Consider the following 13,240-nt stretch of genomic DNA (forward strand, 5'->3'; position numbering starts at 1 on the left):
ACCCCCCTTCAGTCTGTGTGACCCGTCACTGAGGGAGGGGTCATTTACTGGCCCGGGGGTGTTCAGGGGTGTTCTGGGGTGGTCAGGGGGATTCAGGGGTAATATTTTGATGTGACCTGGGTTCGAGTTGTCTCGTTATCCGTAAGCAGTGCTGTGTGGAGGGCTGAGAAGGTGGTTGCTGTGTTTCTGCAGTGACTTCACTGGGGCGGTGCTGAGGGTGGATGTGGACACTTCCAGCTGTGCGGCCCCTTACTCCATCCCTCTGAACAACCCCTACTTCAACAGCACCAACCAGCCGCCTGAGCTCTATGCTCACGGGCTGCACGACCCGGGCAGGTGAGTGAGCCGCAGGTACACCCCGCCCCGCCCGCTCACAGCTGGGCAACGCACCCCGTGCCTCCACGCTGGAACTGAGGCACTGTGGGTAAATTCTTTCAACCAATAAAACTGCTTTATGAGACTAATCCAGATTGGTCCTCAAGGCACCAACAAAATATTTGGAGTTTCTTTCTGTTTATTTACCCGCTGTTCAAGTTTACGATGCTAACACTGTTAACGGATTTATTTTATGGACAAGCTGGGCAGTCTAGCCGCAAGGGCTACACTTTGAATGTAACTGAAATGTTCTTTCACTGAACAGCATTCTAGGTTTAATGCAGTTCCTGTTCTATGTTATTCCAGGTCTACCACAGTGCGAGCGCAACGCAGATGCTAAAGCGGTTTTGTAATGGTCCTTACTGAGTGTTTATACCTGTCGCAGGTGCGCAGTGGATAGGCTTTATATGGACGCAAACGGGAGCGTGGTGATCCTGTGCACGGACTCGATCAGCAGAAACTCCACCGCAGGAAGAGTGCTGCAGATTCTGAAGGGGAAGGACTACGGTTGGTCCTTAAAATTCAGCTTTTTGTTTACTTTAATCATGCTATTTCACCCACGTCCTCTGAGCGAGAAGAGCTGCTCCCTGCCCGAGTATGGGAGCTTTACATATGATACATTTCTCCCCTCACAGCATTTCAAACATTGTAAAAATGGTTTAAAAAAATGTTGGTCCATTTGAGAAAAGAAGGTTGATTATAAGAAGCCTGTTGGGTGGCTGTGGCTCGTAATCTTGTGATGATAACATTCCTCTTGTATTTGGAGAGTGTGATTTCCGCAGAGCGAGAAGCAGGTAAAGACTGTGGTAATTAACGCGTCTGCACATGACAGTTTTACATTAAACAGTGGTGTTGGGAGGTTTCAGGCCTGAAGGATATGAGCTGCAGGTTGTGGTTTGGGAAGCAGAGTGACAGGCCAGCCTGTACTGCATCACTCTGTCAGAAACATGCACGCAGTGTGTTATGGAATACTGTGTGCTCACAGAGCTCTGCTGTACAACCACAGCCTCTGTAGAAATACACAAATATCTTAATTACCATGACGGACTATTTCTATCCTTTGGGCTCAGTTCCAATTTGATATTTTGAATGTCAGAATGAATTGCTTCTGCCTGCAAGAAGGCTTGTGCGGTTTGTGTTTGCACTACACCAATGCAGTATCATGTTGTATTTAACGTGTTATATTCCAGTGAAAGTAGCTTTACATTGCAGTATTTTATTTTATAGTTTTTTGTTGTTGTTCTGTTGTGTTAAAATTCCCATACTATACAGCATCTTTTACTTGAACTGTAAGAATGTATTTGCTTTCCTGGCCCGAGTGAATTCCTGAACCAGAAGCAGCAAACATGTTGCATGATGGGTATTAAGGTGTGTGTGTCGGAACCTTTTCCAGAACACGAGCCGTCCATCTTGGAGCTGAAGTCCGGCAGCACCGCGTCCCCCGTGGGGGGGTTCCTGTATCGAGGCTGTCAGTCTAGAAGGCTGTTCGGCAGCTACGTGTTCGGAGACCGAGCCGGGTGAGTATGTTAACTCAGGGGTACGCCTTTAGAGTCACCTACGCCCGTCCCAGTCCTGGACAGAACAGATTTTCAGACCACAAAACGCACATCGCTGCTTGTAATGTAATCTGCCGCAATTAGAGACACATATGACTTATCAGACGGTTCCTCGCCCTTAATGAAGCCACACCCAAGCTTGTGTGCCCTATGAGCTTGTAGCGTATCCCGATCTATTTGGGACGGCCCGTCTGTGCGTACTCAGACTCAGTGTGCCAGTACTCCTGCTGGACTGGAGCAGACCAGCGTCATGGGACAGCATCGTCTGGAACACTCAGAGAGGTGTGGGGGCGGGGGGGGGGGGGGAAATTTGGGGTTTTTAATCTGAGTCTTCGGGGGATTGAATCCACAGTTTGGGCGTGAGACTACCGCTCCTATGATAATGATAATCACAGTGATTTAATACAATGGGTGTCCACAAGCTTTTGTTCATGAATCACAACTTTGAAATAAATATTTTTTCAGATTATTCTACAGATAGCTCAGAAATATGCCAGTGAATCTGGAATGTATCTGTTAACAGCAGATTAGATTCAATTTGGACCACATTTCTGTAAACAAACTGCTGGCTTTCCCAAGCCAAGGCCAACTGTCCAATCACAGCAGCAGGGAGGAAGAGGGGAGGGGTTATGCAGTTTGGCTGATTGTTATTTGGTTTGGTGTAAATTGAGAATATTATTTTGCTTGCAGTGGTCTCCTGCCATTTGCTTTGGCTGCCTATGGTGCCGGTCATCCTTTAACGTAGTTTGTGATTCCTGTTTCTCCGCGGGTTTCAGCGCGTGATGTGTGTGTCAGCGCGTAATGTGTGTGTCAGTGCGTGATGTGTGTGTCAGCGCGTGATGTGTGTGTCAGTGCGTGATGTGTGTGTCAGCACGTGATGTGTGTGTCAGTGCGTGATGTGTGTGTCAGTGCGTGATGTGTGTGTCAGTGCGTGATGTGTATGTCAGCGCGTGATGTGTGTGTGCATGCAGACGAGATGAGACTCGGGCCTAAGATACAGCCCCCTGATTAAGGGCTAGCAGCCTGTCGAGAAACGGTTCCTCTGTTTGAAAGGGAATCACTGCTAATCTCTCCAGATCTAATTTATATTTCCTGGGCCTCTTCATTAATTCACTGAAGATGATTTTTTATTTTGACACAAAAGCGCAGGTGTTCCTGCGAGTCTATTGGAGGCCAGGGTCCGTGTGACTTCACATCCAGGTGCTTTGATTAGTGTGTCGTGCCCTGTTATGACGCTTCTTCTCGCTGCGTTTTGTTTCGCTGCAGGAACCTGCGCATCCTCCAGCCGCCTCCAGAGGGCGTGGTGGGCGGGGCTTGGCAGGAGAAGGCCCTCTGTCTGGGCAGCAGCGCCTCCTGTGGCAGCTCCCTGTCAGGACACATCCTGGGATTCGGGGAGGATGAGCTCGGTCAGTAAACCCCCTTCACCTCATTCAAGTTTCACTCATCATGATAAAGTCCTGTTTGGCATTCTTGTGTTATGAGAAATTAAGTTTTCAGACTGGTTTTATTGGTCGGCCATATTACATTTCACACACGTACACCTTCTTTCACGCAAAAAGCTTCCAATGAAAAGTACTGGAGACGATACCAAAAAAAAACCAAGGTATGAGCAGCGCATTAAGAATCTGAACCTTCAGTTAGAGTCTGAAACCGCCCCTCTGTTTCCATTGGCTGTGGCCAGAGCTCTGACCAATCACACGAGCCGGCGAGTTGTATTAAAATGCAGCGCTATCGGCTCCGTCGCATGCTATGCGGGCCGTGGTAGCATCTGTACCTGCTGGAGATAATTAGCCGGCAGAGTCTGAGGGAAACAGCTGCGAACATCTGGCCGCCCAGCTCTCGACTCTGACTCATCACGAACCTGTAATGCCCCATTCTCAACGCCAGCGGAACGCGAGCGAAAATAACTGAGCGATGGAGTAACTCCAGCACGGGCCAGATTTGAGCCAGCCGGTGATTGAGACAGCAGCATTTGTTACTGATTTGCAGAGAGATGGGGGGGTCGGGGGGGTTGTATGTGCGGCCCCCAGGGCCGCTGCGTTTCATTGGCTCACGGCCTCGGAATGACCGCGGTGGTTTCCCTGCGAGCGGAAGTCCACGCGGTCCTCCTGTCTGACGCTGCGCCTCGGAGCCGAGCGCGGCTCTGTCCGTCCCCCGGCCCCGCCCGAGCCTCACACCTGCTTTCTCTCCCGCAGGAGAGGTCTACATACTGGCCACGAGCAAAAGCATGGTCCAGTCCCACAGCGGGAAGCTCTACAGGCTGGTGGACCCCAAAAGGTAGGTTCTGCAGCCCGTGTGCCAGTGTAGCTGTGCTTTATTCAACCCTTTTATAAGGGTTGAATTTGTGACCCAAGTATAAGGTCACAAATATAATATATTAGAATGTTCTTAACTGAACATTCTAATGCTGATGATGTAACAATCACCACTGGTGACTGAGAGCAGTGGAGTTCTAGAACACTGACTTTCCAAAACATTCCAAAGAAACCTATTCTTCAAAGGGTTAACCAGTGCCCTAGCTGATCCCTGGTGCTTAAGACCTTCTGTGTAAGAGTGAGTAAGAGTGCGTAAGAGTTTGTAAGAGTGCGTAAGAGTTCGTAAGAGTTCTGAAACTCTGTAGGCCACGTGCCGATCCCCCCGTTTCCGGCTGCACGGAGGGCTGGACATCTCTGTGGAGCTACTTAAGGGAACACGTTGCACTAACATTATGAAATAGTGTTACTTACTGTCCAGTTGCTGATTTATACTGCGCCTCATGCTTTAAACACATCGCCACACAGCTGCAGCAACAGCCAACAGAAGTGAGTGTGTGTGAGTGTGTGTGAGTGTGTGTGTGTGTGTGGAGTAAGCAAACCATTCCACGATGCTGGTGTAACGTGTTACTTACACCAGTATGGTCATGTGTCCAGTTTCAGTACAGTAGGTTATATGTGGACCTGCCTGTGACAGTGTATTTTAGAGCTCTGACAGTAGTTGTGCCATTGAGAAATGCTGATAAATATTTTAAAGCGATATAGAACACCAGCTGCTATCTGTCGTCAGAGCGTTTGTGTGTCTGCGTAAGTGTGAGTGAGAATCTGCGTGTCTAAAAACACTACAACACGGCTTCATTTCAGGCCAGAACAAAATGACTGCATAGTGATATGAAGATGATTTCGTAATCATCTGATGTGAATCATTAACTTTCTTAAGCTGTTATATTTTTTTTGGGGGGGGGTGGCACATCACATTATTAGTTATTATGGAGATGATGAAGCACAATTATATTCAAACAACTACAATGTTTGTTACATACACTAGTACGGTAGCACAGATTATAGTTGTGGTCCGTCCTGTGATGTAATACCCCTACCCCACCCCTCCACCAGCCCCAAACACCCCCCTAATGCCGCAGTACGGTCCTGTGATGTAATACCCGCCCCCACTGCCCCACTCACTCGTTCTCTGTGGGCAGTGCCATTTTGTGGAAACGCGTTTGCTCAGATCGTTAGCAGCCATGCTAATAGCTCTGGCTATAGAAACCCCGCCTGTTCATCTGCAGTCATAATGTCTACCATGTGTTTCACACCATTAAAATTACACCGTCAACAGTAAAGTTTTAAGGACTTAATTATCTTTAAAATATGTATTTGTGTAAAACTCCATAGGCCTACATATGCGAGACATTTGTCCTGTACCACGAGAGAATCGGCACACAAAGTCCCTCTCCAGCATCTGGAGTTTTCCGTTTTTATAAACCACGCAATATCAAGTGGCTTGGGCATTAGTTTAATTACGACTCAGAGCGTTCTGTAAACAAAAAATTCATTTCAAATGACTGGTGTTTTGGACTCACATATTAACAATTGTATTTCTGTAAGCAGAAGCAGACTCAAAATGGAAAATGCAAACAGATCTGCTCAACCCTTAAATAAAACTGGACACAAGAAGCATTGTTTTATTCACGTTTCTCTGACTTCGTACAGAAGTGAGCGTTTCGAGCTCTTGAGCAGTTGGCAGAAACAGCAGCTCTGAAACCCTGACTCCCAGGTGCAGGTCTGGTGCCAGTAGCAGGTGAGCTCAACCTGGCCGGGGAAAGCCGCGTGTTTTTAACGCCAGGCAGACACCACGGGGTTAAAGTTCCGCTCAGGGCTTTTTAAATGCACATTACAATAGGAATTGATCCCCTGCTAATTGTCTGTAGGTGATGACAGTGCCACCCAAGTTTAATGCGATTAATTAGGCCGCAGATGTGCGCCCCCCCCCCCCGTGTTTCTCTGTGTTTATGTTTTCTGGCATCACACAGTTTTTTCCACCATTGGGGTTGTTTAGTCTGTCGGGTCCGAGAGGGGGGAGCTCATCTTGCACTGCAGGCCCCCCGATATTAGGATCCCGTTACGGGGGTGAGGGACAGGGTGGGGGCGTGTGGGCTGGGGGGAGGGGGGCTGACCTGGCCTCCCATGTTCCCGTGGCTTGATCGAGTAGGGTGGTCTTACGCTGATGTACCTGAGGCCAGCCCCCCCCCCACCCCTCCACGGGGGCGCATGTGTGTCCCACGGGCTGCGTGTGGGGGGATCGGGAGCCCCGCTCCCCGCACATGATGTTTTGATCATGACAGCGGCTTTGGGGCGCAGGCACGCAGAGCCCAAAATTGCCCCAGGGTAAACACCGCCCCGCGCTCTCTGTTTGCTCGCGTTTGTTTGTCAGCTGAACGGTGCGGAATAGAACACGGGCCACCCTGAATCAGGGACAGGGCTCGGAGAACAGGCCTGTGTCCCGTACACACCGCCCAAGGGCCCCGTACACACCGCCCAGGGGCCCCGTACACACCGCCCAGCCAGGCCTCAGGGGCCCCATACACACCGCCCAGGGGCCCCGTACACACCGCACAGCCAGGCCTCAGGGGCCCCGTACACACCGCCCAAGGGCCCCGTACACACCACCCAGGGGCCCCGTACACACTGCACAGCGAGGCCTCAGGGGCCCCGTACACACCGCCCAGGGGCCCCGTACACACCGCACAGCCAGGCCTCAGGGGCCCCGTACACACCGCCCAGGGGCCCCATGCACACCGCCCAGGGGCCCCGTACACACCGCCCAAGGGCCCCGTACGCACCGTCCAGGGGCCCCGTACACACCGCACAGCGAGGCCTCAGGGGCCCCGTACACACCGCCCAGGGGCCCCGTACACACCGCCCAAGGGCCCCGTACGCACCGTCCAGGGGCCCCGTACACACCGCACAGCGAGGCCTCAGGGGCCCCGTACGCACCGTCCAGGGGCCCCGTACGCACCGTCCAGGGGCCCCGTACACACCGCCCAGGGGCCCCATACACACCGCACAGCGAGGCCTCAGGGGCCCCGTACACACCGCCCAGGGGCCCCGTACACACCGCACAGCGAGGCCTCAGGGGCCCCGTACACACCGCACAGCCAGGCCTCAGGGGCCCCATACACACCGCCCAGGGGCCCCATACACACCGCCCAGGGGCCCCATGCACACCGCACAGGGGCCCCGTACACACCGCCCAGGGGCCCCGTACATACCGCCCAGGGGCCCCATGCACACCGCCCAGGGGCCCCATGCACACCGCACAGGGGCCCCGTACATACCGCCCAGGGGCCCCGTACGCACTGCACAGCCAGGCCTCAGGGGCCCCGTACATACCACACAGGGGCAGTGCAGCCGGGCCGCTCGTTCGGGGGTTAGAGGCCGCTCGTTCGGGGGAAGAGGCCGCTCGTTCGGGGGGAAGAGGCCGCTCGTTCGGGGGGAAGAGGCCGCTCGTTCGGGGGAAGAGGCCGCTTGTTCTGGGGAAGAGGCCGCTCGCTCAGAATGCCTTACATGGCCTCTCAGTGTAAACCCGGCCACATGGCGCGGACAGACCTTGTTGGGACTTGGAAGGGAAGCCGCGTCCCCTGTTCCATAATTAGAGCAATGTAATGTCTGATTAAGACACGGAATGCATCGTTGAGAATTCCTTATCTCAACTGCCTTGCCACACGCAGGCTGGGGCCCCATGGGAGGTGTAGTCATTTACAGAGAGCCTCTTATTTATTCCTACAGCTGAAACTGGATCTGGCAGCGCTGGGGGAGGCCGTGAGCGAGGGGCACTGAGAGCCTGAGAGAGAGAGACTGCACTTTATAACATAACGCTATTCGCTATAACTGAGGAATCTACTCATCTGCGTGCAGTTCCTGTTCTCTTACAAATAATTTAAACAAAGTATTTCAATAATTTAAATAATTTTAATGGTGTCTGAACCTGGACTGTTGGCACCTTTTTAATTAAAAAAAGATTTTTGTTTTTTGTTTCATTTGCTAGTGGGCCCTGTCTGTAGTTAGGGTTAGGGTTATGGTTGGGCCCTGTCTGTAGTTAGGGTTAGGGTTATGGTTGGGCCCTGTCTGTAGTTAGGGTTAGGGTTATGGTTGGGCCCTGTCTGTAGTTAGGGTTATGGTTGGGCCCTGTCTGTAGTTAGGGTTAGGGTTATGGTTGGGCTTAGGGTTATGGTTGGGCCCTGTCTGTAGTTAGGGTTAGGGTTATGGTTGGGCCCTGTCTGTAGTTAGGGTTAGGGTTATGGTTGGGCCCTGTCTGTAATTAGGGTTAGGGTTATGGTTGGGCCCTGTCTGTAGTTAAGGTTAGGGTTATGGTTGGGCCCTGTCTGTAGTTAGGGTTAGGGTTGGGCCCTGTCTGTAGTTAGGGTTAGGGTTGGGCCTTGTCTGTAGTTAGGGTTAGGGTTATGGTTGGGCCCTGTCTGTAGCTAGGGTTAGGGTTGGGCCCTGTCTGTAGTTAGGGTTAGGGTTAGGGTTGGGCCCTGTCTGTAGTTAGGGTTAGGGTTATGGTTGGGCCCTGTCTGTAGTTAGGGTTATGGTTGGGCCCTGTCTGTAGTTAAGGTTAGAGTTATGGTTGGGCCCTGTCTGTAGTTAGGGTTAGGGTTGGGCCCTGTCTGTAGTTAGGGTTAGGGTTATGGTTGGGCCCTGTCTGTAGTTAGGGTTATGGTTGGGCCCTGTCTGTAGTTAGGGTTAGGGTTATGGTTGGGCTTAGGGTTATGGTTGGGCCCTGTCTGTAGTTAGGGTTAGGGTTATGGTTGGGCCCTGTCTGTAGTTAGGGTTAGGGTTATGGTTGGGCCCTGTCTGTAATTAGGGTTAGGGTTATGGTTGGGCCCTGTCTGTAGTTAAGGTTAGGGTTATGGTTGGGCCCTGTCTGTAGTTAGGGTTAGGGTTGGGCCCTGTCTGTAGTTAGGGTTAGGGTTGGGCCTTGTCTGTAGTTAGGGTTAGGGTTATGGTTGGGCCCTGTCTGTAGCTAGGGTTAGGGTTGGGCCCTGTCTGTAGTTAGGGTTAGGGTTAGGGTTGGGCCCTGTCTGTAGTTAGGGTTAGGGTTATGGTTGGGCCCTGTCTGTAGTTAGGGTTAGGGTTATGGTTGGGCCCTGTCTGTAGTTAAGGTTAGAGTTATGGTTGGGCCCTGTCTGTAGTTAGGGTTAGGGTTGGGCCCTGTCTGTAGTTAGGGTTAGGGTTATGGTTGGGCCCTGTCTGTAGTTAGGGTTAGGGTTATGGTTGGGCCCTGTCTGTAGTTAAGGTTAGGGTTATGGTTGGGCCCTGTCTGTAGTTAGGGTTAGGGTTATGGTTGGGCCCTGTCTGTAGTTAGGGTTAGGGTTAGGGTTGGGCCCTGTCTGTAGTTAGGGTTAGGGTTGGGCCCTGTCTGTAGTTAGGGTTAGGGTTAGGCCCTGTCTGTAGTTAGGGTTAGGGTTATGGTTGGGCCCTGTCTGTAGTCAGCAGTGTGAGTCTGTATGTGCACTCCAAACTCAGACACTCTACTGTGGGACCCTGAATCAGCTCAGCGGACGGCCAAACCCATGATTCCCTGGGAGGGAGAGAGCGGGCGGTCGAACCCGTGCAGGCCCGGCCTCCCTCCGTGTGTGTGTGTGTGTGTGTGTGTGTGTGCGTTTTATGCGAGGGCTGTCCTCATGTTGTCTCATTCCCACAGTTCCTGCTGACCCCTCTGCTTTGTGCAGGGTGAGTGCAGCAGGTGTTGCTTTCATGACCACCCTGGCAGTACACTGACCCCCGCAGCATTAACGGGCTTCCCTAACCCTCCAGGGACTCCTCTTTCTCTGGGGCTCTGTTTACGGGGCAGGGCCTGTCACAGCGACGTCCCGCTATGGAGCGCGTGTGAACGAGCGCAGCGCGGTGTGTGAGCGCTGAGAGGCCAGGAATCATGGGAAGGCTCTGCAGTCAGACTGTCTATTAGCCCAGCTCACAAACACAGAGCATATTTCACACACTCCTGATGGGAAACTTTTAGAAACTGGATTAAATTAAGGCATACACTTATAATCCTGTTATATTTGATTATGGGAATATGAATAAGAAATAAAATTGTGTGAAAGAGTGTGTGTATCTGTGAGTGTGTGTGGGTGCTCACAGCTCTTCTCTGATTGGCTGCTCAGGCCCCTGGTCCCTAAGGAGTGCCAGCGGTTGGTGCAGGCCCCGGAGCTGCTGGCCACGGCGTGCTCTCGGCACTGCAAGAACGGCCACTGCACCCCCCCAGGCCGCTGCTGCTGCAGTGCAGGCTGGGACGGGCCCTTCTGCAGAGTGGGTGAGTGACACCCACCCCACCATCACCCCCATCACCCCCATCACCCCCACCCCAACATCACCCCCACCCCCTCCACCGCCTCACACCCCCACCGCCACACATCCCCCACCCCACCCCCTCGCACTCCTATCACTCCTACCCCCACAAATCCCCCACCCTCACTCCCTCGAAACCCATAACACCCCCCCCCACCCCCACCACCATTATAAACATGACAGTCTCTGTCTGTCACAACAGTCAACTCTGCAAAACCTGGAGAGAAAACCAGGCTCCAAACAATACGACTAGATTCGTGTGTGATGTGCAAGCAGAAATGTCTTATTCCCATTAGTTACATTTAAATTAATTCAATTTAGTGTATTCAATTTCTGTACTTAGCCTTGCCAGGACTGTAATGCAGTCCTGTCTGAGGAACGAAGCTGTAATGTAATCATGGCATTAGGCGTGTGTGTTATTCTAGCCGAATGACAAACTGAATGCACCACACCTCGTTATTCCAGGAGCACGTTCAGCGTTGTGAATGAACTAATTAGCCAAATCTCCTGTTCTGCCTTCTTGGTTTTTGTGCTGATTGAGGTTTGTTTTTGTATTCTGTGATCTGTGTTAACAGAAATAACAGTGAATGGAAATCATGCTGTAACCAATGCGAGGGATCAGGATGGAACGTGATTAATATAAATCAGGAAACAAAACATTGTGCAAGTTGTACTCAACCACACAATCACATGAGGATTAAAGATCACCTGTTATGCTTCACTGGAGAATTTGCTAGGAACAGAATGTAATGTACAGAAATGCATAGTTTAGCTCAATCAGAGGATTTGCTGAGTTCTGAATAGACGGACTGAGTTAATCAGGAAAACAGTGCCTCGCGTAAGATCTTTTTAATCTAATTCACTTCAGTCATTAAGGGAATTCGCTTCCATTTTGTTTAACTGCAGCCCTGCCTGCTGCCTTCAGGAGGAGAGCTGGGCTGTAGTCAGTGACATGTTGGATGTTTTGCTGGGCTGTAGTCAGTGACATGTTGGATGTTTTGCTGGGCTGTAGTTGCTGGGCTGTAGTCAGTGACATGTTGGATGTTTTGCTGGGCTGTAGTTGCTGGGCTGTAGTCAGTGACATGTTGGATGGCGCTTGCTACAGCTTTTACGTCATACTGTAGGACATGAATGGCCTCTTTTTAACTTCTTGTGCGTATGCCATTGAACCATCAATGTTTGCGGTGTGCAAATTCCCTTCTTGCGTCAGTGACAAGATTTAGACTGGACGTCAAGGACTGACGTAGGTGCGATAATCTTGCATTTGCCTTTTTTCCAGGTGCAGTGACCTGCACATTTAGGTATTTATGGCCTTTTTGTTGGGCTGTAGTGGAATGCTTGTTTAATGTAGGGTTGTTGAAAGTCCAAGCAGCAGTTCTCTGTTCTGTATGATGTATGTGAATCTCCTTTTTTGGGGGGGCGGAGAGGAAGCAAGCACTGACGTAAATGCTGTCCTTCTGTCCGTGTTATCTAAATGCTGTCTGTCCTTCTGTCCGTGTTATCTAAATGCTGTCTGTCCTTCTGTCCGTGTTATCTAAATGCTGTCTGTCCTTCTGTCTGTCCGTGTTGGTCTGTTGCAGCCAAGTGTGAGCCGGCCTGTCGTCATGGAGGAGTCTGCATCGAACCCAATAAGTGCTACTGTAAGAGCGGGTACTCTGGGGAGCAGTGCGAGAAGGGGGAGGGGGGCACCACGGGGGGGGGTAGAGACGGGATCCTGGACCAGATCATAGACATGACGTCCTACCTGCTGGACCTCACCAGCTACATCGTATAGGCACAGACCGGCCCCGACCCTCACCCCAACCGGCCCAGACCCCTACCGGCCCGGACCCTCACTTCAACCGGCCCGGACTCCTACCGGCCCGGACCCTCACCCCAACCGGCCCGGACCCTCACTTCAACCAGCCTTCACCCTCACCCCAACTGGCCCAGACCCCTAACCGGCCCGGACCCTCACCCCAACCGGCCCGGACCCCTACCGGCCCGGACCCTCACCCCTACCGGCCCGGATCCTCACCACAACCAGCTCAGACCCCCACCCCAACCGGCCCGGACCCCCACCCCAACCGGCCACCACATTTCCTCTACTCCACAGGACCAAGGCTCTGTTCATCCACCGTTCAACTATTTCCTGTCCCTCCACCGCCACTTCCTGTTTGTTCTCCTGCCAATAAGCTATGCTCCTTTTCTTAGAATGGACTTCCCAAAAAAAAAAAAAAACACAGAAAGCAGCCGTAAGACTGAAGTCTCCCTTTCCAGTTTCCTCATCGATAAAAGCGTGGGGTGCTTTGGGGTTGCAGATAAAGTGAGCTCCTTTGCGTTTGGGAGGCATTTTAAATGACCCGCCGGCCAATCTGTGCCAGAGTCGCGGCCTAGAACGGCTCTTTCTGGTAGTGCCTCCTCCGAGGAATTGTGGGAGCCCTCCCCCCCTTTCTGTCCTCAGTGTGGGTCCGTAGACTGGCAGTGGAAAGGACACCAGGTACCTCTGAGGCCTCCCGAACTACAAAAGCAGCAGATTGATAACGGTTTCATATTTTTAAAAAAGGCTCTTTACGAAGTTATTCAGGAAGCAGGCGAACGTTCCAGCGAAGCGCGTCTGGTTCACACGGCGGGACGTCCCGCACGTCTTTCACCGGGGGTCCTCGTGGGTCACGGCTCCTGTCCGAAAGACTGACGTTACCGCGGAAACGCAAGCGCAGGACG

The 13,240-nt window shown here is 52.0% G+C and overlaps 1 protein-coding gene across 3 annotated transcripts in view; it reads left to right on the forward strand.

Annotated features, from left to right (window-relative positions):
- Nucleotides 1–12,757, forward strand: part of hhip (hedgehog interacting protein) — a 35,241-nt gene extending 22,484 nt beyond the window's left edge. For 2 of the 3 annotated variants that reach the window (XM_035426773.1, XM_035426775.1), the window contains exons 7-13: nt 193–336; nt 761–882; nt 1,769–1,892; nt 3,198–3,337; nt 4,127–4,208; nt 10,354–10,502; nt 12,118–12,757. In XM_035426773.1, coding sequence (XP_035282664.1) covers nt 193–336; nt 761–882; nt 1,769–1,892; nt 3,198–3,337; nt 4,127–4,208; nt 10,354–10,502; nt 12,118–12,311 — 955 coding nt within the window. In that variant the 3' untranslated portion in view covers nt 12,312–12,757. The remainder of the gene's footprint in view (nt 1–192; nt 337–760; nt 883–1,768; nt 1,893–3,197; nt 3,338–4,126; nt 4,209–10,353; nt 10,503–12,117) is intronic. The other variant, XM_035426774.1, reaches the window with a different exon arrangement.
- The last annotated feature ends 483 nt before the right edge of the window (nt 12,758–13,240 follow it).

This window comes from Anguilla anguilla, chromosome 7, assembly GCF_013347855.1.
Source record: "Anguilla anguilla isolate fAngAng1 chromosome 7, fAngAng1.pri, whole genome shotgun sequence".
Classification (NCBI taxonomy): domain Eukaryota; kingdom Metazoa; phylum Chordata; class Actinopteri; order Anguilliformes; family Anguillidae; genus Anguilla; species Anguilla anguilla.